General features: G+C 37.3%; 1 protein-coding gene across 1 annotated transcript in view; it reads left to right on the top strand.

Annotated features, from left to right (window-relative positions):
• The window catches only part of LOC149203432 (long chain base biosynthesis protein 1b-like), a 233,294-nt gene that overhangs the window by 66,493 nt on the left and 139,548 nt on the right, over positions 1 to 27,253 (top strand). The window contains exon 4 of the mRNA XM_089403432.1: positions 1,587 to 1,678. Coding sequence (XP_089259558.1) covers positions 1,587 to 1,678 — 92 coding nt within the window. The remainder of the gene's footprint in view (positions 1 to 1,586; positions 1,679 to 27,253) is intronic.

Raw genomic sequence — 27,253 nt, 5'->3', positions numbered from 1 at the left:
GCAAGTGAAGGTTGTGTGATGCAAGCGCTTGCAGTTGAACAGTTGGTGTGATGTTAGCTTCTTGTTGAGCTCCTTGGAGATTCTTGTGTAGCTTGGTGGGATGCTTTGCTAGGGCTTGTTATTGCTGGTTAGGATTTGTAGTGATTGTGGATGCCCTAGCTAAGTTTGGACTTGATGTAGAGCCTTTTGCAAAGCTGAGGTATGGTACTTTATTTTCATTACTGTGATAATATAAGGTTTACCATCACTCTCCTAAATTTATGATTGTGCATCTGATTTTTCTCAGGTATTGAGGAAGTTTCATGGTTGTTTTAGTATGTTGATGTGTTAGGACAGGGGATAAATGCTATGTAGCTCATGATGAGACAATCTATTTTGGTCTAATAGACTTTAAAGGTTATATCTAGTGAGTATAAAGTTATAGTTTCTGATCAAATAGTTTCCACAAGTAGATTAGAACCATAATTATTGGAACTGTCCTGTTCAAACTTCGAACTGAACTGACCAGTTTTTGTCTTAGACCATTCTGAACCAGTTGCCTCTACCTGTTTGGTCCAGTTTGTGGGGCCCAAGCAGGCTGGTTAAGGTTAGAACCAGTTCATCCTGTTTCTTCAGGGACTGAAAGAATTGGGAAGAAAGGAACAAACATAAAAAATGCCTTTGTTGTTTGGTCATTGAAGAAACTTAACCCTATTCATCTACTAGTTGGCCAACTTCAACCTAGCCCTGTCAGCTAGTCAACCTCCATTTTGGAGTTGTATTATTTTTAATTTACATTTACTTATATCAAGTTAAAAAGATGGTGTGGACAGTTGCTACCTCAAGGGCACTGAGGGATGATGGAGATTTCGTCAACAAGATGCGACCAACATCAGGAAATTCAGAGAGGAAAACTTGGAAGCTCTCTGCAGTAATAACCAGAGGAGTGGGAAGACATGCACAGACATCCCGGCTGCGGAAGAATAACATCCAGATGTTCCTTCTGGTGCAAAGCTTCAACTGTGCTTGCATTGACAGCGTTTCTTGTAAATTGTAATCGAAGTTTCCCAACTTCCCTATAGCTAATTTTCGGCACTTCTGCATATCCACTTAAAGTCTATGAAGGTTTAAAGTAAATTTGAAGTCCCTTGGGGGTGGATGGCCTACAACTTCAAACAACTTCCTCCTTTGCTCCCCTACCCCCCAAATTCATGGAACTGTTTTTAACATTAAAAAGAAAATATTTATTGATTGTCAATTTAACTGATGGAAAATCAGTACATGGCAATCCAACTGACAAATTGGTGCATAAATATAATGTTCTAACCCATTGTAATTCTAGTCATTGATCAAATGTGATCTTACAAGATCAAATATTTGGTTCTAATCATGGCATCAAATATATTATACTTTCTTCCCAGAGATGGTAACCGTAATGTAACATAACCTAGGAGGTCGCAGATTCTACTTGACAGTAAAGTATGTTGCTGTATCAGATTAACTAAATGCATAATTTGGAACCACTTGAAGGTGATAGATTTTATAAAACATTTTGTATCTATCAGGTCTTACTCTGGACTTAGCTCTTGAATTCATTTTGTCTTCAGGAAATTGATCAGCTGTGTGATGAATGGGTCCCTGAGCCACTACATCCAGCCATTACAAAGGAGATGGAGATGGAGCCTCCAGTTTTAGAAAGGTAAAAAGTACAGTAGCTTATTTGAGCTATATAAATGTGGAGAGATGTCTAAGTTCAAAAGTTTCTTTTCACCAGAATGGGTTTTGGACCATTTATATTTTCCTAGACTATGGTCTACCACATTTATAAAGATGAAAATGTAATATCTTAAATGTAGAATGGCGTTTTCAAGCTTCCTTGTCATAATTGAAATATTTATTTTCCTGAAGTATTTATTGTACCACTTATGATGTCTTAGGGCCATCTTGCACAGGAAGTTTTAAATATAGTTTGGATAGTAGCATTTAGCTTTTACATAATATTTTGTTAACTGGTTTTGTCGCAAGATTAAAGTTAGATAATTTCAAGACTTGACCAACAATATATATATATATATATATATATATATATATGGGAGTTGCTTATATACCTTGTGAGATACTTCACAATTTTTTTTTTTACTTCAATATATTTGGCAAAAATATTTGAAGTTAATCTACTCTCAGACATCTGGAAAGTGAAATAGCCCATAGACCACATACTTACCTGCTTAGTGTTTTTGTTTTTAATGGTCTTAATGGTACTAAACTGCCAGGCCAACAATGTAAGTTTTTGGAGCACTGTATTTTAACCTGTGGTTTTTGGTTGCTTCTGAATTTACTGGAACATTCCCCATTTCTACCTGGGTATGCTTGGTTATGAGTTGGATTCACATTGTTCTCAACTATGCCGTAGATTCTTCATAGATACATATCTGGAAGGAGTACAACATGGATGGAGGATAATTATTCCATCCAGTTACGTCTAGGATGGATTCCTGTGCTGTATTCCCCAAAATGAAAAAAGAAAGAGAACACACAAACATTAAATAAATCAACATTCATGGCAATTTCAACAAATAGACAACTGATTATGTCATTAGATTTGGTATGTGCTATAATGCCGCACATCATTTAGAGCTCCCTTTGTGCAAGGATTTCATGTACATGCATGCCAATTTATAAACTCATGTTTAAAGACATCTATCATAATATTTTTGGTTCTTGCCGACCAGAAAACATTTGATGGGGCAATAGCAAGATATTAGGCAAGTTCTGTTGATGGATCCATATTCTGAAGGGAGACAACATGGATCTGTAAGAGATCCATATGGAATCCATTCCTGGTACTTCTTGTTGATCTTTGTGTCGCATCGGGAGGTATTCCTGCATATGCCAAAGAGGTCCCTTAGTCGGCCCAAGAAAATTAAAAAAAAATTATTTTTGATTGCAAGTTGGCCCAGAAAAGTCAAGTCGTCCTGCCTAGTGAAGGGGACGTGTCCCTTGGGGTGTCACACCCATTTCGACAAGTATAAATAGAAGATATGATGTCTCATTTTCTCTACCAATGAAGAAGCAAGTCTGATATGTTTTCTGAGGCCTATTTCTCTCTCTTGGACAGCTGCAAGTGTGGAGGAGGACACTTTTGACTATCTTTGACCGAGCTGTTTGACCAAGCATTAACTATTCTGTTGACCGAGTTTATCTGATGTTTGACCAAACTATTTGACTGGGCATTGACCGCAGAACATGCCTGAATTTGACTGCACTCAACCACAATTGACCGCAGTTTATTGCAGGAGCTGCAGGGCCGAATTTGACTGCACAGTTGAACGTGTTGGAAAAACCATAGGTTGGCAGTTAAAACGATTTTCCCTTATTATGACATTAACTTGTGATGTTTTCATTCTTAGTGTTAGATTTCTTAATTATCCTTTTTTATCATCAAAATTAATGCCAAACAACAAAAGAAGAGAACACAAGATACAGGCACACTGCCAGGGCAAAGCCCCCCTCGAGGGGAAAACCCAGTAACAAATTCTTCCTTCAGTAGATTCAAAGATGAGACGACCAAGACCCTTGCATTCGAGACTACCTCCTTCAAGTCACCCTTCTTCCTTTCATTGTGTTACCATCGAATACATCATCACTGCAATATCTCTGAGGTCATAGCAACAATAGACTTTAATTCTGTGGTGGCACCGAGCCACCATACTGTAGTTACACCAAGGCATCGAACTGTGATAGACTGAATAATCCACATTCCCTTAACTGTGACAGCAATGAGGGTATGTCTCACTGAGACCCAAACTTTCACTGTAATCAGGATTCAGCACTGAAACTGTCTCTGAGATTTCACTGAAACTCCCTATGATCACCGAAATTTTTCTGTGATTGCGCGTTCTGAATTGGTGAAATGCGAAGATCCTAGGTGGGTATATATTGTGGTTTGTCCGTCCTAAAATGAGCTGACATGAGTTCTTTTGATAATAATTCTTTTGAGGCCGACTTGAAGACTTTGATGAAGACTTTCTTGAGGACTTTGAAGAGGCCGAGTAGATTACTTTGCTGAAGGGGATGACTTGATGGAGGAGTCAAACAATAAATGACTTTGACAAATAACCTAAAGCCTACAATGGAGGCTTGAACTAATACAAATGACCCAAGCATGAAACCCATGCTTTAATAAGTCAATTTCAATAATAATAAAATTCCTTTTGACAAATATATTACATTTAGACTTCAAGTACAATTATGAAGACCGAACCTAGTTACATTTTCCAACACTCCCTCTTAACTAGGGAGGTATTCATATTTACATATAACCAAAGAGGTACATGGAAGATCTTAAACCACATCATCTATGAATAAGTTTAAACACCGCAATGCCATGGACTAGATTCCTGACCAGGGCAATCTATCCATTGGTCTTTCAACAATTTAGGCACCGCAATGCCATGGACTAGATTCTTGACCAGGGCAATCTATCCGAGTGGGACTAAGATGGACTCAAGCTTTTAGCCTCTCTAGGTACCATCAGGCTTACTTGCTAACCATCAACCCAGAAATCCAGGTGCGTGTCAGAGCTCAATGACCAACACCACCTTTCCAACTTCGGGATCTAGACATCAACACAAAGTGCCGGCCAGATGTCCTCCCAGGCAATGCTTCACTCACAAAGCCTCAACACCCCTTGATCCAGTAGATCAAGGACCATAAAAACCTTCGAGAGATTTACCTGTACAAACACAACCCCAATCAATAATATACTTTCACATGTACATAATCAAATACAAACCTCTGGGGTCGTTCTAGATGTTGCTTCTCAACTTAGTAGGACTATCAACTGAATCTTTGACAGAAGATTCCTCAATCATATACTTTCCTTTCCTACTTCTCATGCAGCAACATATCCTCCAAAATTTATTAATCAAAACCAAGCTATGCCCTCCCTCTCAACCAGGAAGCATCTCTTCATCCAGACTCCCTCTTAATCTTAGGGAGATCTCTTCTATTCATGCTTCCTCAGGGAGATCAACTTCTTCTTTTTGTCATCGGAGAATTTTTCGTGGCTTCCAACCATTTCATCAAAGTTATCATTATCCTCATCATGCTTATCACATCAACGAGTATCTTCACCGTATTGAAGATTGTGTACCTGCACAACTTAGATAGAAAATACGACCAAATCTATAGAAGCATGAAGTTAGCCATATCAGAATCACGGAAGCATTTCAAATTTATACATATCAGATACCCAAACTTAATTACAAATAAGAGACAAATATTCTTCAACATCTTGCTAGGAGTAGGAACTTATTCATAAACCCTAGACTACATCATAATTAACTTTCATTACATCTAGGGTTTCAAATGTTTCTTCCAAAGGCATAGCATACCTTACTACAACATATAGCAAACTTTAGAAACAATTGAGACAAATATAAAGCATCCAACAACTTTTCAAAATTCATATGTTAGATTTCTCACTAGGGTTTCATACAATCCTAGATTTCATACAAAGGAATCAGTCAAAACCAATTACAGCTTAGTCATTAACATGACCAACTTCCACTAGGGTTAGTTGGAAACCCTAGATTTCCGATCAACCATTAGTCCCAACCAAAACTCAGATTTTCAACAATCTTACAAAAATCTCAAATTATCATACATAAGAGATTTTTACTTCTACTAAGGTTCAATTTCAATACCCTAGTTTTTTCATTTTTACAATCTTAATAGATCTCATATTTTTATATCTCACATACTTGAGAATTTTACTACTACTAGGGTTTAGTTGCAAAACCCTAGATTTCCAAATATCATCATCCTAGATTCTCAGACCAGGACTCCCATTTATGACCATCAATAACCAAATCAACACACATATTTAGGAATTCATAATCATTCATAAGCATATCATATGTCTTACAACATTAATACATATGACCTAGACCAAGCTAGGGTTTCGACCAAAAGGACATATCTATATATACCTAGGGTTTCATCATCATGCAAAGACATTTCATATCATGTGTTAGTCAAACCCAACTTCACTAATATCAATAGAAATTAGACATATACCAAACTTGATTAGACTAGGGTTTGATCAGACAAACACACCCATAGCAAGGAAATCATTTCTAAGACATTATAAGGGCCTTGCTTACACATTCCACCAAACCCTAGTTATTTAGGGTTTCAATGTAGAAACATAGCAAACCCAACATTACCAAAACTTCAAAGGTTCGGGATTTTTGACCTTATCATTCAACCGTAAAAGTTAGGTTTTCCTGGTCATACCAAGATCTCAAGCATGACATCATCAATAAAACTTCAAACAACATTTCACAATATGCCTTAACAGTTTAGGGTTTCAGACATTCACATTAGCATACCCTTAGGTTAGGGTTTTCTAGAAACTGTCTAGGCTTCTACAAAATTAGTTAAGAATATGAGTGAGGTGGGTATATTTATCAAGAGATGAATCACCCAAAACAAGAAATATTATGATTCAATATAACTAGACATAACAATGTTAGTAATATATTGTCAAATAAATAATCCTTTCAATATAAAAAAATCAATGTATTTAAAGCATACCTTTGTTTCTTGGGAAACCATGTCTTCGGTAGCTCTCTTCAAACTCTTTGAGGACAAAGCAAATGTTTTCCTTCAAGCTGGTTCCTTGTGCTAGTATCATCATCTCAGATCCTTGATATATCTGTACAGGCAACAATATATTCTACTTCATTGTTTCAATCTTACATATATCAATAACCATAGCAATGCCTTAGCTCTTATAGTACTTCGACCATATATTACTTGAGCCCGAATTCTCCTTATGACCATGACAGGTACCATTGTAGTGATACTTCTTATGATAGGCATCACTATAGTTTTACCAAGACTTATTCTTTGTGATAGGCACCACTGTAACAATACTGAAATGTATTCATACTACTGAAACTTATACTACTGTGATAGAACCAAGTCCTATTCACTGCACTAGCATCATTGAAATATCACCGAGTTGAGGTTACTGTGGTCATGTGATATTACTGAATTGAGGTTATTGTAATAGTGTCGAACAAGGTAACACCAAGACTGTCTTAACATGGTGACTGAGTTAGCACTGAGACCCTTCTTCTTCTACCTGTGGTAGTACCAAGATCCTTCTACTGTGCCTAATCTAAGCTCCTGAAGCATCCACTCTGAGATTACACCGAACCTCTCACTGAGGTGTCACCGAAATTGTCTTGAGCAACTCTTCACATTATAATTGCACCGAAATTTGTATAGTGATATCTGATCCGCATTTCTTGTAATGATACCAAGACGTACTCCTATCATATCCGAGCTTGATCCCCTTTGTTACAGCACTGAAATTGACTCATTGAAACTGCTTCAAAGATGGATGAGTTACTATACCGAGATCCTGTAACTGTAGTATCACCTAAGCCATTACTGAAATGCATAGTGATGTTATATCTTTATTGTGTCTTCATTGAAATGTCAATACTGATCCTTCAACATTGTGTCTTCACCGAAAATACTCTGAATCCATTATGAAAAGATCCGAACTTGTTATATCATCAAAACCGTCTCTCTTGTTTTCACTGTTACTTATATACAGTTTATAATGAAGTCATTCCTTTGAGTATTCTTAGAAATGATCTGACTTCTTTCTCCTTCATTCTTTAATATGCTCACTGTAAACTTATTAGCAGTGTTGCGAACATCGCAATCAGGATTAAATCGGCGAGGGGAAAAAATTGTAAAAATCGGGGAAAAATCGGCAAATATAAAAATATTCAATTTTTTTCAAAATTTTTAATATCTAAAGCATCGACAACATAAAATAAATACATTGACACATAAATATGATAAAATAACTAATATATAAGTTGTGTAATACAATTTCTAGTGCTACATCACACATAACAATGAATCATGTCTTGAATAGTAAGTCCTGACTCCTGAGTCCCAACTCAGCCTCAAAATATCAACAAAAATTATAATAATGTATCTCATATCATGAGTCATAATGTCATATACAATGAATGAACCAAATAACTAATATTACTGATTTCCTCTACCCCTCTTGCGAGAAAATGTAATAGCTTTCCCTTTCCCTCTAGATGTAGATGCTGATGGAGTTGGCAGTGGACTTTGCTATGCTCTAGACGCTGAAGAACTAGGAGCTACAAGAGGTAGACCACGTCTTCTATTGCTGGCAGGGGTAGCCTGGGTAGGTGGTGTCACCTCCTCCTCCTCCGCCCCCTCTACGCCTTACACTACCTCCTGCTCTAACCAATCATCGACAGACTCCATGAGAGGCCTCTCGGCCTCAACCCTCCATGCAACAGTGGTGTCAATCCCATCCAATGGGATGGCCTCCATATCAGGTGTCCTCTCAAGTTGCCTCACCCACAATCGAAGATTGTAGTAGACGTAGACCATGTCATTAAGTCGCTGGGACTCCAACCTGTACAAAGATCATAAAATAATAATTATAAAAAAAATATTATTTAATGAATTCAAAAAATTAATTGGAAATTTGGAATAATTTTAAGTTTTAAGTTTAACCTGTTGCGCTTCTAGCCTTCTTGGTGTGTATTTTTTTAAATACACTCCATTGCGCTCGCATCTTGAGGAGCTACATGTTTGGCTGAGGATTTGAATGACAAGCTTTTGCAGATGGGGTACTCTGGCACCATAGCTTCTCCACCATGCATCTACAACAAAATTACAAATAAGATAAACATAAGAAAAATTGAAATTTGAAAGTTGAAATAAAGTATGAAGTTATGAACTTGAAGAGACAATGAAATTCGAAACAAACTAAAAATACCTAGCATTTTAGTCTTCCTATCCACCACAAGCATATGAAAGCTAAATGTGCCACCCGCCATCCTGTATATCTCCATTTCTTTGGAGATTTCTGCACGTTCTGCTGGAGATGGCACCATCCTCTGAACACAGGTGAAGAATCCATCCATGATCTTAGCATCAAATAAGAACCCACAGGGGTAAAAAAATGTAGGGTTCAGGTATTTCCCTGCAGCATGAATGGGACGATGGAGTGTGTTGTTCCATTGTTCATCAATCACTTCCCATAGGAGGAGTTGTTTCTGAAACACTTCATCTCCCTTATCATCATAGTAGGCCCAAATGGATTCTTTGGCCTTGTCCATGGCCTCATGCAAGTAGCCCATTGCGGGCTTGTCACCATCAACTAATTGAAGAACCTTTACCAAAGGTTCAGTAATGCTGCACACTTCCTACACTCCCACCTAGAAGTTTTCCTGATATGAAACTAATCTGCATATGGCCTCTCCCTCTGGTTTGTGGCTAATTGTCAAAGCACGCCACTCATCTGAAAGAAACATTCTCTTCACATCCCACATAGAATTCAAAAGGGATTGAAGAGATATGGAACTGGTGGCAAACCGTGTACAGGCGAGGTGCACCAACTCCTTGTTGTTGGTGAATGTTCTTATCAAATAAAGCACAGATGCATGATTATATATAAATTTTGTAATGCTTTTTGATGAATCAACAATATCTTTAACAAAAGGAATTTTTCCTATGTCCTCCAACATCAAATCAATGCAATGTGCAGCACAAGGTGTCCAAAGTAAAATATGACGCCTCTACATAAGCATCTTGCCAACAACAACATAATTTGCAGCATTGTTCGTTATGACTTGGACAACATGTTTTGCACCCACCTCTAAAATAAACACATCCAGCAAATCACATAATAATTTTGCATCTTTGATATGTGCAGATGTATCAACTGATTTCATAAACATTGTCCCCTTGGACAATTAACCAAGGAGTTTAAAAGGCTTCTCCTCTTTTGATCGGTCAAACCATCTGACATCACAGTGCATCCTGTGTGTGCCCGTGATGCCCTAATCTCCTCCAATGTTTTGGTGCAGTCAACCTTTTCATCTTGAAGAATGCGGCCTCTAAAGTCATCATAAGAAGGAACTTTGTACCCTCGGCCAACAATTGCAATAACATCAACAACAGGCTGGAAAATGGATTATTCCTTGCAACGCTGAAAGGAATATCACTCCAATGAAGAAACTTGCCCAACACCTTCTCGGCTTCTTCTTTCTCCCTTTTTTTAAGCATTGAAGAGATGGATGGTTGTGAACCAGGCGTGGTTCTAGGAACAAAATATGATGAGGTAGCTACAGGGTTGGTTGTAGATATTAACACTGAAGTAGAACTAGTGCCACTTTCATATTCACCTCCTAACATTCTATTCCCTGCTAGTTGATTCCTTAGATTTGACTTGGACAGTTTGGCTTGCTCTAATTCTTCCAATGATCAGAGGGCTCTTCCGATGATTACCGGATTTTTATTTTTGCAAGGCCCTACCTCATGTCCAGGGACTTTTTCCAGGTGATACTTCAATCTATAAACCCCCCTGTCATATGATGCCCACACAACTTGCAAGACAAGTTTGATCTATCAAACCCTCCATCAGGTTCACCAAATTCCCGCAGAGGGTCCAATTTCCTTGGCATGTTTGTAACTTGGTTGAACTCTTGAGTTTTAATGTAAGATGAAATTTGAAGTTGAACCTATGGCACAAGAAGAATTGCAAGTTAAAAGAATAAAAAAAAATTACATACATGACACAACACATTGAATTTTTGACCAAAAAAAAAATCTCAACTCAATGCAACAATAATAGAAAAAATGCACATTCAAACCCAAACAAAAATGATGCAAAAAAATAGAGCACAAGAAGAAATTAAACTAATAAATCTAACAATCAAGTTTTTGCATTTTTGACCAAAATGAACCCTCTCCACTCTATGCAACAAAAATGAAAAAAAACACAATCAAATCCACTCAAAAATCATTGATAATCAATGGGTTATAGAAACCCAAGCAAAAACAAGAAAAAAACCAAAAAAAAGGCCAAATTTGGTGCCCATACCTGGAAACCACGGTTTGCCGAAGAAATTTGGTCCAAACACGAATTTGTCTTGCTTGGGATGCTAAAATCTTCCGTTTTTCTCCTCCTCTGCCCTAGTAGTCACCTTCCTCTCCTCCTCAGCTCTCAAACAAGCCCGCTGTCTGCAAAAAATGACAAATAAAAACCAAGAAATCGCTTTTAAAACACGCTGTCCCGGACCCGAGTGATGTTTTCCCGTCGAATCGTGACTTTTTCACGATTTTTCAAAAAAAAAAAACACCTAAAAATCCCTCGATTTAATCGGCAAGCAGAAAAAGCGCTATTTTTTAAAAACATCGCGATGTTCACAACACTGCTTATTAGTCCAAAACTGCCCTTCTTCAAACTGCCTTGACCATGACCATAACTCTAATACCATGTTGGAAAATCCATAGGTTGGGAGTTAAAACGATTTTCCCTTATTATGACATTAACTTGTGATGTTTTCATTATTAGTGTTAGATTTCTTAATTATCCTTTCTTATCATCAAGATTATTGCCAAACAACAAAAGAAGAGAACACAAGATATAGGCACATTGCCGAGACAAAACCCCCCTGAGGGGAAAACCCAGTCAGAAATTCTTCCTTTAGTAGATTCAAAGATGAGACAACCAAGATCCTTACATTCGAGACTACCTCCATTAAGTCACCCTTTTCTCTTTCACTGTGTTACCGCTGAAAACATCATCACTGCGATATCTCTGAGGTCATAGCAACGATAGACTTTAATTCTGTGGTGGCACCGAGTGCACCATACTATAGTTACACCAAGGCACCGAACTGTGGTAGACTGAACAATCTGCATTCCCTTAACTGTGACAACAACGAGGGTATGTCTCACTGAGACCCGAACTTCTCACTGTAATCAGCATTGAAACTGTCTCTGATATTTCAACGAAACTCCCTCTGAGATATACCGAAACTTCCTCTCTGTGATCATCGAAATTTCTCTGTGATTGCAAGCTCTGAATTGGTGAAATGCGAAGATCCTAGGCACATATATATAATGGTTTGTCCGTCCTAAAATGAGCTGACATGAGTTCTTTTGATAATAATTCTTTTAAGGCCAACTTGAAGACTTTGATGAAGACTTTCTTGAGGACTTTTAAGAGGCCCCAAGTAGATTACTTTGCTGAAGGGGATGACTTGATGGAGGAGTCAGACAATAAATGACTTTGACAAATAACCTAAAGCCTACAAGAAGGCTTGAACTAATACAAATGACCCAAGCATGAAACCCATACTTTAATAAGTCAATTTCAATAATAATCAAATTCCTTTTGACAAATATATTACACTTACACTTCAAGTATAATTATGAAGACCAAACTTAGTTACATTTTCCAACACTCCCTCTTAACTAGGGAGGTATTCATTTTTACATATAACAAATGAGGTACATGGAAGATCTCAAACCACATCATATATGAAGAAGTTTAGACACTGCAATGCCATGGACTAGATTCCTGACCAGGGCAGTCTATACATTGGTCTTTCAACAATTTAGGCACCGCAATGCCATTGACTAGATTCTTGACCAGGGCAATCTATTCGAGTGGGACTAAGATGGACTCGAGCTTTCAGCCACTCTAGGTACCATGAGGCTTACTTGCTAACCATCAACCCAAAAATCCAGGTGCGTGTCCGAGTTCAATGACCAACGCCACCTTTCCAACTTTAGGACCTAGACATCAACACGAAGTGTTGGCCAGATGTCCTCCCAGGCAATGCTTCACTTACAAGGGCTCAACATCCCTTTATCCAGCAGATCAAGGACCATAAATCTCTCTCGATCAAACTGATCGTTAACCAGCATGCTATACAAAACCTTCGAGAGATTTCCCTGTACAAACACAACCCTAATCAATAATATACTTTCACATGTACATAATCAAATACAAACCTCTGGGGTCGTTCTAGATGTTGCTTCTCAACTCAGTGGGACTATCAACCGAATCTTTGACAAAAGATTCCTTAATCATATACTCTCCTTTCCTACTTCTCATGCAGTAACATATCCTCAAAACCATGCTATGCCCTCCCTCTCAACCAGAAATCATCTCTTCATCTGGACTCTCTCTTAATCTTACCGAGATCTCTTCTATTCAGGCTTCCCAGGTTTTCTTAGGGAGATCAACTTCTTCTTTTCGTCATGGGAGAATCTTTTGTGGCTTCCAACCATTTCATCAGAGTTATTATTATCCTCATCATGCTTATCACATCAACGAGCATCTTCACCGTATTGAAGATTGTGTACTTGCGCAACTTAGATAGAAAGTACAACCAAATCTATAGAAGCATGAAGTTAGCCATATCAGAATCATGAAAGCATTTCAACTTTATACCTTTCAAATACCCAAACTTAACTACAAACAAGAGACAACTATTCTTCAACATCTTGCTAGGGACTTATTCATAAACCCTAGACTACATCATAATCAACTTTCATTGCATCTAGGGTTTTAATGATTCTTCCAAAGGCATAACATACCTACTACAACATATAGGAAACCCTAGAAACAATTGAGACAAATATAAAGCATCCAACAACTTTTCAAAACTCATATGTTATACTTCTCACTAGGGTTTCATACAAATCCTAGATTTCATACAAAGGAATTAGTCAAAACCAATCACATCTTAGTCATTCACATGACCAACTTCCACTAGGGTTAGTTGCAAACCCTAGATTTCCGATCAACCATCAATCCCAACCAAAACTCATATTAACAATCTTACAAAAATCTCAAATTATCATATTGTCATCATACATCAGAGATTTTTACTTCTACTAAAGGTTCAATTTCAACACCCTAGAATTTCCATTTTCACAATCTCAATAGATCTCAGATTTTTATATCACACATACTTGAGAACTTCACTACTACTAGGGTTTAGCTGCAAAACCCTAGATTTCCAAATATCATCATCCTAGAATCTCAGACAAGGACTTCCATTTATGACTATCAATAACCAGGTCAACACACATATCTAGGAATTCATAAACATTCATAAGCATATCTGACTTATTTCTCCTTCATTCTTTTATATGCTCACTGTAATCTTATTAGCCCATAACCTCCCTTCTTCAAACTACCTTGACCATGACCATAACACTGATACCATGTTGGAAAATCCATAAGTTGGCTGTTAAAACGATTTTCCATTATTATGACATTAACTTGTGATGTTTTCATTATTTGTGTTAGATTTCTTAATTATCCTTTCTTATCATCAAGACTAATTCCAAACAACAAAAGAAGAGAACACAAGATATAGGCACGCTGCTAGGGCAAAACCCCCCTCGAGGGGAAAACCCAGTTACAAATTCTTCCTTTAGTAGATTCAAAGATGAGACAACCAAGATCCTTACATTTAAGACTACCTCCATCAAGTCACCCTTCTTCTTTCACTGTGTTACCATTGAATACATAATCGTTGCAATATCTTTGAGGTCATAATAACGATAGACTTCAATTTTGTGGTGGCACAGAGCCCACCATACTATAGTTACACCAAGGAACTGAACTGTGGTAGACTGAGCAATCTGCATTCCCTTAATTGTGACAACAATGAGGGTATGTCTCACTGAGACGCGAACTTCTCATTCTAATTAACACTGAAACTGTCTCTGAGGTTTCAATGAAACTCCCTCTGAGATATACTGAAACTTCCTCTCTCTAATCACCGGAATTTCTCTGTGATTGCGAGCTTTGAATTGGTGAAATGCGAAGATCCTAGACGGGTATATATAATGGTTTGTCCATCCTAAAACGAGTCGACATGTATTATGAAGAGATGTGTCCTTTAATGAAGAGTTTCTTGAGGACTTTGAAGAGGCCAAGTAGATTACTTTGTTGAAGGGGATGACTTGATGGAGGAGTCAAACAATAAATGACTTTGACAAATAACCTAAAGTCTACAATGGAGGCTTGAACTAATACAAATGACCCAAGCATGAAGCCCATGCTTTAATAAGTCAATTTCAATAATCATAAAATTCCTTTTGATAAATATATTACATTTAGACTTCAAGTACAATTATGAAGACTGAACGTAGTTACATTTCCCAACAGAACGTTGGTCCGAGTTTGACTACAGATTTTGGGCAGTTTGACTAGTGTTGACTTTTGATTATTTTGGGTAGTTTGATCACCCTTGGCTCGCTGGAGCTTGACCATATTTGTCTGGTATTTTGACTTGGGCATTGGCACAAATTTCTTGACAAATTATTGATTTGTGAACCTTGTTGAAGAGTAATTTTTCATAAGAAAAGTGGCTATGTTTTCTCCCAAGTTTGGGTTTCCCAGGGTAAATACTGTCTCTGTTTTGTAGTGTTGTGAAAATCGTGATTTTTTTCACATGGCTGATTTAATCGCTCGAATAAATCGACGATTTTTCAACTTGAAAAAATCGCGATCTGATGGAAAAAAATTGTGGACGATGGAAACAATGAGTTTTTAAAAGATTGTTTTGGTTTTTTTTCTCATTTTGCGATTAGAGGGCATGAGTGAGAGCTAAGGAGGAGGAGAACTCATCTACAAGAGCAAGAGAAGAGAAAAATGAATGAATTTAGCATATCAAGCAAAAAAAAATTGAGTTTGAACCAAGTTTCTTCAGCAGGTAGTGGTTTTCATGTATGGGCATCAAATTTGGCCCTAATTTTTTGTTTTTTTGTTTTTTCCTTGTTTTTCCTTGGGTTTTTGTCACCCATATATTTTCCATATTTTTGCTTGGACATGAGTGTTTTTTTCTTGTTATTTTCGTTGCATTTAGTGGAGAGGGTTTTTTTTGTTGTTGTCAAAAATGTAAAATCTTGATTGTTAGTTTTATTTGTTTAAATTTTTCTTGTGCCCTAGTTTTTTTCCATGATTTTTGCTTGGGTTTGAATGTGTTTTTTTTTTTTTTTTCCATTATTGTTGCATTGAGTTGAGGGTTTTTTTGGTCAAAATTTCAAAATGTTGTATTTAAATTTAAATTTCATTTGTTTAACTTGCAATTCTTCTTGTTCCCTAAGTTCAAACTTCAATCTTACATTAAAACTCAAGAGCTCAACAAAGTTACAAACATGCCAAGGGTTGGACCCTCTGTGGGAATTTGGTGAACCTGATGGAGGGTTTGATAGATTAAATTTGAGTTGCAAATTATGTGGGTGTCATATGACAAGGGGGGTATACAGAGTGAAGTTCTACTTTGCACAAATTCCTGGACATGAAGTAGGGCCTTGCACAAATACAAATCCAAAAATCATCTGCAGAGCCCTCAAATCATTGGAAGAAATAGAGACAACCAAAGTGACCAAGGCAACTCTGAAGAGTCAAATGGCAGGGGGTGGAGTGGTGGGATTGGGAGGTGACCGTGAGAGTGGTACTGGTTCTTCTTCAGCATCAACATTTGCAGTCAACCCCACAATTGCCTCATCATTTTTTGTTCTTAGAACCCCACACTTGGTTCACAACCATCTATCACGTCAGCTCTTAGAAAAAAGAAGGAAGAAGCTGACAAGTTGTTGGGCAGGTGTTTTCTTTGGAGTGATGTTCCTTTTAGCATTGCCAAGAACAATCCATTTTTCTAGCCATAGATTGATGCTATTGCTATTATTGTCCCGGGGTACAAGGCCCCTTCCTATGATGACTTTAGAGGGCGTATCAGCAGACATAGGATGGACTGTGATGTCAGATGGTTGGACCAATCAAAAGGGTAGAACCCTTATTAACTTCTTTGTTAATTGTCCTAAGGGGACAATGTTTATGAAATCTATTGATGCATCTGCACATATCAAAGATGCATGGTTATTCTGTGATTTGTTGGACGTGTTCATTCAAGAGGGGGGTCCACAACATGTTGTGCAAGTCATAACGAACAATGCTGCAAATTATGTTGCTACTGGCAGGATGCTTGTGGAGAGGCATCCTAACTTATTTTGGACCTCTTGTGCTGCACAGTGCATTGACTTGATGTTGGAGGACATGGGAAAAATTCCTTTTGTCAAGGATATTGTTGAATCATCAAAAATAATTACAAAATTTATATATACTCATGCATTTGTGTTTCATATGATGAGAAAATTCACCAACAACAAGGGGTTGGTGTGCCTGCCATTACACGGTTTGCCACTAGTTTCATATCTGTACAATACCTCTTGAATTCTATGTGGGATGTGAAGAGAATGTTTATTTTAGAGGGGTGGCGTGCTTTGCCATATAGCCACAAACCAGAGGGAGAGGCCATTTGCAGGCTAGTTTCATACTAAGAAAGCTTTTGGGCAGGAGTGCAGGAGGTGTGTAGCATCACTGAACCTTTGTTAAAGGTTCTTCAATTTGTTGATGGAGACAAGCCTGCAATGGGCTACTTGTATGAAGGCATGGATAGGGCCAAAGAATCCGTTCACATCTATTATGACGATAAGGGGGATGTGGGGTTTGTAATGCAGAAATTTCTTGACAACAGACTTATTTATATAAATATTTTATTAAAAGTCGAAATTACAGATGATTAGTGTTTACAAATGGGGTTCCTGGCTTATATACTACCATGGACACCCTTTGGGGAAAGGGCATGATCTTATGATCATGCCCTTTCGGCAATTTAACTGAAAATTAAATAATAAATCTAATCTAATTAATTTTTACATAACATTGCCTTCCTCTAGAAAGAATGCTTTGTCCTCAAAGCATACGTAACGACGGATGTTGTTGAAAAAATGCTTCATTCTCCCAAGAAGCTTCTTCTTCGGGTAAGTCCTTCCACTTGATCAGATATTCCTTGATAGTACGATATCGAAGCTTTCTTTCTCTAGTAGACAAAATACCTTCTGGTTCTAAAATGACTCTTCCCTCATCATATAAGGATGGAAGCGTTGTTTGCGCTGTTTGATTGTTACCTAGTGGCCTTTTACGGCAAGATACGTGGAAGACGTTGTGAACACAACTTGTCTCTGGAAGGCTTAACCCATACGCAACTTGGCTAATCTTTTTGTTGATCTGATAAGGTCCATAAAACTTTGGTGCCAATTTGTTTTTTCCTTTCTGTTTTAAGGATAATTGTTTGTATGGTTGGAGCTTAACAAATACCCATTCTCCAACTTCAAACTCTCTTTCGGTTCTGTTACGGTCTGCTTGTTGGTTCATACGATTCCTTTATTCAAGTTTTCTTTTAATATTTGGACGATTTTTGGGTTTCTTCTAGTTGATCTTTAACAGCAGGTAGATTTGTCTGGACAATAGCTAGATCTTTCCATTTCGGGGGTTCATACCCATATAGAGCTTGAAATGGCGTCATTTTTGCTGATGTATGATAAGTGGAATTGTACCACCACTCAACAAGATGTAACCCTTGAGCCCACTTATTTTGTTTTTCTGTAGCGTAGCAACGTAGGTAGGCCTCCAAACATTTATTAACAACCTCTCTTTGGCCATCTGTTTGAGGGTGATAAGGTGAATCATATTTAGGTAGGTTCCTACATGGCTGAACAATTCCTTCCAGAAATTACCTTTGAATTTGGCATCTCTATCACTCACAATTACTTTCGGAAAACCATGTAACTTATATATATTTTTGCAAAATATTTCAGTGATTTCTTTTGCTGAGTATGACCTCTTTATTGCCATAAAGTGAGCATATTTGGTGAGTCTGTCAACTACTACGAAAATCTTGTTCTTGCCTTCAGATACTGGTAATCCTTCGATAAAGTCCATCGAGATTTCTTCCCATTTCTGATTTGGAATGTTTAAAGGGTGAAGTAATCCTGGTGTCGTGATATTTTCACTTTTATTCCTTTGACATGTGTCACATTCTGCTACATACTTCTGAATATCACGATTCATTCCCTTCCAAAAGAATGATTGACGTGCATTGTAGTAAGTCTTAAAGAATCCTACATGTCCAACTGATGGTGAGTCATGTAATTCCTTGAGTATCTTAAACTTAAACTTGGAATTTGTATTTAGATAGATTCTTCCCTTATACCATAGGATATCATTCTTCCACTCAAATTTTGAGTTGTTGGGAAGGTTATTGATTATTGCCGTTATTTTTGGATCCTTGGCATACTCACTTTGAATTTCGTTAAGCCACTTAGGGACAGCAACCGAAATTGCAAGTAATGTTGGTTCTTCATCTTTCCTGGATAAGGCATCTGCTACTACGTTGTCTTTACCTCTTTTATGTAGTATTTCCAAGTCAAAAGCGGTAATTTTTTCAATCCATTTTTGTTGTTCTTCGGAAAGTGTTTTTTGTTGAAGGAGATGTTGGAGACTGTTATGGTCTGTTCGAATAGAAAACTTACTTCCCAAAAGATATTGCCTCCACTTAGCTAGTGCGTGCATGATAGCGAGCATTTCTTTGTTGTATGTGGATTTGAGGCGTTCTCTTTTGTTGAGCTTCCTACTTTCAAAAGCTATTGGATGTCCTTGTTGCATTAATATTGCTCCTATACCAAATCTGGAAGCATCACACACAATGATAAATGGTTTAGAAAAATCTGGTGTTGCTAATACGGGAGCATTAGACATAATTTCCTTTAATTTTTTAAAACACCTTCCTGCTTCCTCATCCCATACAAACGAATTCTTTTTTAAAAGATTTGTTAGAGGTGCAGTTATATGTGCATAGTTTTTAATAAATCTTCGGTAATATCTAGGCAAACCTAAGAACCCTCTTAGCTTGGATATATTAGCAGGTTTGGCCCATTCTTTTATAGCTTTGATTTTGTTAGGGTCCACCTTTACGCCTTCATGGGATATAATGTGTCCAAGGTATTCCACTTCCTCCTTTCCGAAGGTGCATTTGGATTTTTTTGCGTAAAATTGGTGTTCTTTAAGTAGTGTAAGAACTTTGTCCAAATGTTGCAAGTGCTCCTTCCAAGTTTTACTGTAAATTAGAATATTGTCAAAAAATACTAACACAAAATTTCTAAGATGTGGGTGAAATAACTCGTTCATAGTTGCTTGAAATGTTGTTGGTGCATTGGTCAATCCAAACGGCATTACTTTAAATTCATAGTGACCTTCGTGTGTTCGGAATGCCTTTTTTGGTATGTCCTCTAATCTGATTCTAATTTGATAGTAGCCTGATCTTAAGTCCAATTTTGAGAAATACCTTGCGCCATGTAGCTCATCCAACATTTCGTCGATAAAGGGGATTGGGAACTTGTTTTTAATTGTTATTTTGTTTAATCCCCTATAGTCAATACATAGCCTGAATGACCCATCTTTCTTCCTTACCAACACCACTGGAGCAACGTAAGGACTTTTACTTTTCGAGATGATTCCACACTTTAAGAGGTCTTGGATTAATCTCTCGATTTCTGTCTTTTGGTGATGTGGATATCGGTATGGCTTGATGTTGACCGGGTCTGATCCTGCCTTGACTTCTATTGTATGCTCAATTTCCCTATTAGGCGGCATCTTCATAGGTAGGTCTTGAAATACTTTTTCATGTTTCCTAATTAGATCTTGTATCTCTGGTGACTCTTCACTGGTCATATTTGCAGATAACATTTCTAACTGATGACATTGTACTACATAAGCGGGTGCTCCCTTTCAAATCATCTTCATCATCTGTGATGATGATACAATTTGATTTTCTGGTGCTTGGAATCCGTGTAATTTGTACTTCTGACCTTCCCATTTGAATTTTATAAACTGTACTTGGTGGCTGGCGGCATAAGTACTTAAAGTTCGTAACCACTGGATACCTAAGACTACATCTACTCCTCCTAATGGTACTGTGAAAAACGGAGACTCTAAACTGAAGTCTTGAATCTGTAATTTAATCTTATGGCATTTCCCCACCTTTTCAATATTCTTACCGTCAGCTACCACCACCTTCATGTTTGGTAAGGGAAATGAAAAAATATTGAGTCTCTTTGCCACAGTTGCATCTAAAAAATTGTGTGTGCTACCAGAGTCGATGAGAACCACTACGTTGTTCTTCTTTATGTGTCCTTTTAACTTTAAGGTTTGAGGTTGTGATATACCTGTCATGGCTGATAATGACACTTGCGGAATACTTTCGTCATCTAATTCTGGTGAGAATTCTGGGGCATCTTCTGTTTCTTCTATGTCAGAATCTTCACTATTTGAATCATTGGTTGCTTCACAATTATATAGGTTCTTTGGTTCTTTTCCTTTAGCACACCTATGCTTGGGGTCCCACTTCTCACCACAACGCTTGCATTTACCCTCTTTTATCCTTTGTGTTTCCACATTAGATTTTTCATATTCACGTCAATGTGGTGGAACATATCTTGTATTTTTTGCGTCCGCATATTGAGGTGTTCTTTGTCTTGAATATGTTTTTTCGGATTTTGACCAAATTATTTGTTCGAATTTCTTTTCGGTTGTTTTTGCTTTTCGTCTTGCTACTTCTATTGATGAAATGTCATGCATCTCAAGTTCTACTTGTAAATGGGTTTTGAGTCCTGAGATGTATGATTGAATCAAACGAGATTCTGATAACCCAGGTACTCGTGTTACTAAGGTCTCCCATTCTTGAGTGTATTCGTCCACACTTCCTTTTTGTCGTAACTTGATGAGTTTTGAAAAAAACTCTTCTTCTCTTACACCTTGGAATCTTTTAAAGAAGGCATCTTTAAATTTTCTCCAGCTAATGACGTGTGTTGTTTTTTTCCACCACATATACCAGTTATATGCTTCTCCTTCCATTTTCATGGATGCATGCCTGAGCTTTTCGTCATCGTCATTGATGTCATATATCTCAAAGTATTCTTCTGCTTTATTTATCCATGCAACATTGTTTTTTTCGTTTCCATCGAATTTAGGCATCTTGACTTTTGCCCTAATGGTTGAGCGAAAAAAGGGTGTTGATTGGTAAAATTATCCCAGAGTTGCTTGTTTGTAAACGCTGTGTTACTCACTACTTGGTGGGGTGTCGCTGATATTTTTGGGGATTCAACTTTTTCATGAGAGTTTATTGACTTTGTAGAATCTGATGAGATGTGTTCTTGATTCTTTTCACTTTCTTTTAGTAGTTGTTCGGGCGTAAAATTCGACCTTTTACACAGAATTTTCAGCATTGTTAAGGCCTCTCTAATGTCTACTTCTGTTTGGGCATGTTGATTTTCCATCTTTATTTCTATTCGATTTGTCGTATCCTGAAGATTTTTTATTTTGTCATCCTGATTTTTAATATTGTCAGCCTGCCCCTCGAGCTTGATCTTGAATTCATCTAATCTTTTATTGACCTCACGTGGTTGCTATTTATCTTATGCTCTGAGTCCAACAATTTTTTTTGGAAATCCACCATTGTCATTGTCGACATCGAGCGGGTTTGCGGGGGTGTGTATTTATCTGCTAGCTTAATTTTTTTTTTTTTTTTTTTAAAATAATGTTATATATAACTTTATAACTTATAATTAAATTATAGTTATGTATTATATATAACTTATATATATATAAACGTTTAATTATATATGTAATATTTAAACGTATGTTATATAATTTGAAAATGGATAGTCGCGTCCTTGAAATTGGTCACGGCTGGTTATACATCCCACCGCAAGAGAAGGAGACCGCTGATATAAATATATATCACTACCCCGACAGTCACGATGACTGAAGGACTTCCAGACGGTTCAGAACTTGAGGACTGTTACCACAGATTTGGACGACGGTGTATACAGGGAACGGTGGAGCCACTAATGACGTGCGGCAGGAACAACGGTATGGATGGAGGCAGCGGCACGCGTCTGAATAAGCCTGGACAGCAGATTGCAGAGGATGGGATTTTAACGTATGCGCAAGAATAGTGTGGGGCGTGGGTGAATGCGGGGTCCAAGGAATTGACGTATAGTGAATCGGAAAGATGAGTGAGCCTAGTATGATAGGCACAGTGAGCTGTGCAGCTATCTGCCGAGAAAAGAACCGCTCTGATACCAGATAATGCAGAAATTTCTTGACAACAGACTTATTTATATAAATATTTTATTAAAAGACGAAATTACAGATGATGAGTGTTTACAAATGGGGTTCCTGGCTTATATACCGCCATGGACACCCTTTGGGGAAAGGGCATGATCTTATGATTGTGCCCTTTCGTCTAATTTAACTGAAAATTAAATAATAAATATAATCTAACTAATTTTTACATAACAGTTTGAGAAATAAAAACTGATATGGGAAGTGATTGATGAGCGATGGAACAATACACTCCATTGTCCCATTCATGCTGCAGGGATCTACTTGAACACCGCATTTTCTTACTCCTGTGGTTACTTATTTGATGCTGAGGTCATGGATGGATTCTTTACTTGTGTTAAGAAGATGGTGCCATCTCCAACAGTACATGCAAAAATATCCAAGGAAATGGAGATATACCTATGTTGCCAGGAAACGTGGGTGCGGGGACGGGGACGGGGACGGGGACGGCATTTTTGGAAACAGGGTGCGTGGGTTCGTCGGGTAATATAATAATATTAAATTTTAATAATTATATTTTATAAATTATAAATTTATAATTAATAATATATATGAAATTTGAATTTGTATATTTTTTCAACTTTAAACAAGAAAACTTTAATGATAATCATTTAAACATGCACATCATTGAACATTCAACATTGACATTGAAATTTCAAAATTTATCACCAAAAAACTGTTCTTTTGAATCTTTTCCGTGTAACCATGACACTGTGACAGCGATGTGAGAGAACTCAAGGCTACTACTAAAACTGAAAATTCAAAATACATACTAGGATAAATGCTAGACTCAACTATTTTGGTGAAACTTGGGACAGATTTTGTCACACACAGGCTTTAAAATAACTATGCAGCTTAGGTTCATTTGCAAGGATGCCTATCAATGAATCGGGCTGTGGTCATACAAACCCTTCCTCCTACACAGCCAAGGAGTGTTAGCATTTCTGCCTCCTGCTCTAATTTCAAGACAACTTCTCTTCTTATTGAAATTGCTCATTCTGGCTGGAGCTTGAGCTTGTAACTTTGCTTTGAATGTTTAGTCTCTCCCATATAAAAACAAATTTTTTCCTAGGAGATTCTTCTCAACCTGATAGTGGTCTAGAATTTTCTTGATGTCTAATCATCCACCTGCCCCATGCATGGTGTGCTCTGTGGTAAAGCAATCCCAAAAACAATGGCAGCCTTACCCTTCCACAAAACACGCTTATCAGTCTTTGTTTCCCAATAAAATGCACAACAGCCATTTGATGTCTTGAGGGATAGTTTGTCTTTGAGTGCGAAGCTCTGCCTGAATATTAATTATCTAAACATAAAACATCTTCGCAGTTTTTAGAGATTACTTGGTGTACAAGTTTGTAGAGACCATATATGATTTAGGCATATTTTCCTAGTTTTAATCTTAACATGATGTTATCAGAATGCTGTGAGAAATTGGCAGATTTTGATACTTAATTTAGCCATTGTCCAAAATAGCCCTTCGCCATTTAACAGCATCAGCTGATTACAGCTTATGGCTGGTCTCAATCCTACTTTCTATTTGACCAAAAATGTCTGAACCTGTATGTGTGCATTTACAGTTTATAATTTGATGGTTATTTGGCTCGGGAATGAATGTTTCATTCCAAATTGATTTACAAGAATTCTTAAAAAACAAGACTTGTAAAAAACTTAAAAAACCGGGTGCGGGTACCCGTGCAACACAGGTTTTGATGGTAAGGACCGTGGAAGAATGTTTCATTCCAAATTGATTTACAAATTACAAGAATTGATTTAGGGTTTTTTAGGTTTTGTTATAAGTTTTACCTTTGTTATAAGTTATTTTTTAAATTTCAATAAAAAAAAATTATTTGAAAATTAAATTTTTAATATAGTTTTTTTTATGAAGAACCCAAAGAACCCGAAGAACCCAAAGAACCCGAAGAACCCAAGCACCCGAAGAACCCAAGAACCCGAGAACCCGTTAAAGGAAAAGAACCCAAATTTTTTTTTGAAGAACCCGGTTCTTCATGGAAGAACCCGGTTCTTTTGGGTTCGTCTGGGAAGAACCCGTACCTGAATCCGGTACTTGGGTGCGGGAACCTGGGATGGGTTCGAGAACCCCACCCTCGGGTGCGGGTACCCATGCAACACAGAGATATACATGATGGCAGGTGGCACATTTAGCTTTGACATGGCTATTGTGGATAGGAAGACAAAAATGGTAGGTAAGCTTTAGTTTGTTTCAAATTTTATAGTCTCTTCATACTTTGCTTCAACTTTCAAATTTCAATTTGTTTCTTATGTTTATCTTTCGTGTTGTAGATGCATGGTGGAGAAGCTATGGTGGCAGAGTACCCAATCTCCAAAGGCTTGCCATTCAAGTGTTGATCCAAACATGTAGCTCCTCCGGACGCAACTGCAACTGAAGTGTATTTGAAAAAATACACACTAAGAAACACAACAGGTTAAATAATAAATTTTTTCTATTAATTTTTTGAATTTATTAAATAATAAAAAAATAATTTATTATTTCAATTTTTTTATAATTATTAATTTATTATTTATAATTTATTAATTTATGACCCTTATACATGTTGGAGTCCCAATGCCTTAATGACATGGTCTACCTCTACTACAATCTCCGATTGTGGTTGAGGTAACTTGAGAGGACACTTGATGTGGGGTTGAGGCCGAGAGGTCTATCATGAGTCGACCCTTGATTGGTTAGAGGAGGAGGTAGTGGAGGGAGTAACAGTTGCAGAGGAGGACGAGGAGCAACAGGTGGAGGAGGTGACACCACCTACCATGATCACCAGTATAGGACATGGTCTACCTCCTATAGCTCCTAGTTCTTCAGCTTCTATAGCACAACAAAGTCCGCTGCTAGCCCCAGGGCTTTCTTCATCTAGAGGGAAAGCTATTATATTTTCTCACAAGAGGGGCAGAGGAAATTAGTAGTACAATTTATTTGGTTCATTTCATTGTATGTGATATTATGACTCATGATATGAAATACATTATTATATTTTTGTTGGTATTTTGAGGTTGAGTCAGGACTTAGGACTCAGTATTTAGAACATGATTCACTGTTATGTGTGATGTAGCACTATACATATTACACATCTTATATATTAGTTCTCTTTTCATATTTATGTGTCAATGCATTTATTTTATGTTGTGGATGCTTTAGATATTAAAAAAATTGAAAAAAAGTTTTTTTTTTGATCTTTTGCTGATTTTTACTGATTTTTTCCCGATTTTCGCGATTTTACCGATTTCAGACCCTTGCCGATTTAATCCCGATTGCGATTATCGCAACATTGCTATTGTGCATGGTTGTCTCTTTATGATCTTTACTGTTTCCGCTGCATTTTCAATTGAGATTTTTTTTGTATAGTTGCTCAATGATATCAGTGGCATGAGATAAATTTTTTGAAGATCATTAGGTAGTAATTATTAGATCAGAAGATTGGTTTCTACTATGCATCTTGTAGAAAATTCAACATGGTATTAGAGCTTTGTTGAAAAAGTATCCATTGAAGTCAGCCTTTGAGACAAGTGTTCAACAACTTGACTAGATTTTAGATCTCTTGCCAAATGGTGCTAAGTCTCAGAATGGAAGACAAGTTGAATAGTGTTACCAATCTTTAGAAGGAAGTTATTGCAGAGCTAGAGGGAGCTAAGGAGAAAGGTAAGGATAAGAAGGATGAAACCAAGGCTAAGAGAATCTTGGTAGATTCCATAAAGTACATTTTGATTCCTCATGTTGGTGCATTGAAGACTTCCAAGGAAGTATACGATGCTATGATAGGATTATATGAGAACAACAACACTAGCAGGAAGTTAACCTTGAGAAATCGTCTCTGAAATGTCATGATGACTAGATCAAATTTAATTCTCTTATCTTATGAAGAGTATCTCGGTTGAGAGATGAGCTTAGAGCCATTGAGGATAATGTAACTGATGCAAAGGTTGTGATAATGGTTCTTAATGGATTTCCTTCTTCATGAGATCAATTTGTGCAGGGTCTTTATGCACGGACTGAGCTGCCCAAGGTTGATAAGCTATGGGATGACGGTGTCCAAGAGGAGGTTAGATTTCTATCCAGGAATAGCTTGCAGAGTTCTCAGAATGGAGTAACCACAGTCCTTGTAGCTCATGCAAGGAAAAGGAAAGATAAATAGCATGTATCAACAATTGATGTTGATAACAAGGACGAGCATCCATCTTAGAAGAAGACAATGGAATCTAAACTTGATGAGATTGTAGATGGACTTAAGTGATTTCTTCAAGGAGGCAGGGATCAAGAGGTGGTTGACAAAGTTCCTACAATCCTCAACAATTTCTTCCTTAATCCAGAGATAAGTACTTCATATT

This window comes from Pinus tabuliformis, chromosome 2_1 (assembly GCF_031772625.1).
Source record: "Pinus tabuliformis cultivar Carrire ecotype Pingquan chromosome 2_1, CPIR1, whole genome shotgun sequence".
NCBI lineage: Eukaryota > Viridiplantae > Streptophyta > Pinopsida > Pinales > Pinaceae > Pinus > Pinus tabuliformis.
Note: the sequence above shows the minus strand (reverse complement) of the source record. Positions and strands in the feature narration are given on the sequence as shown.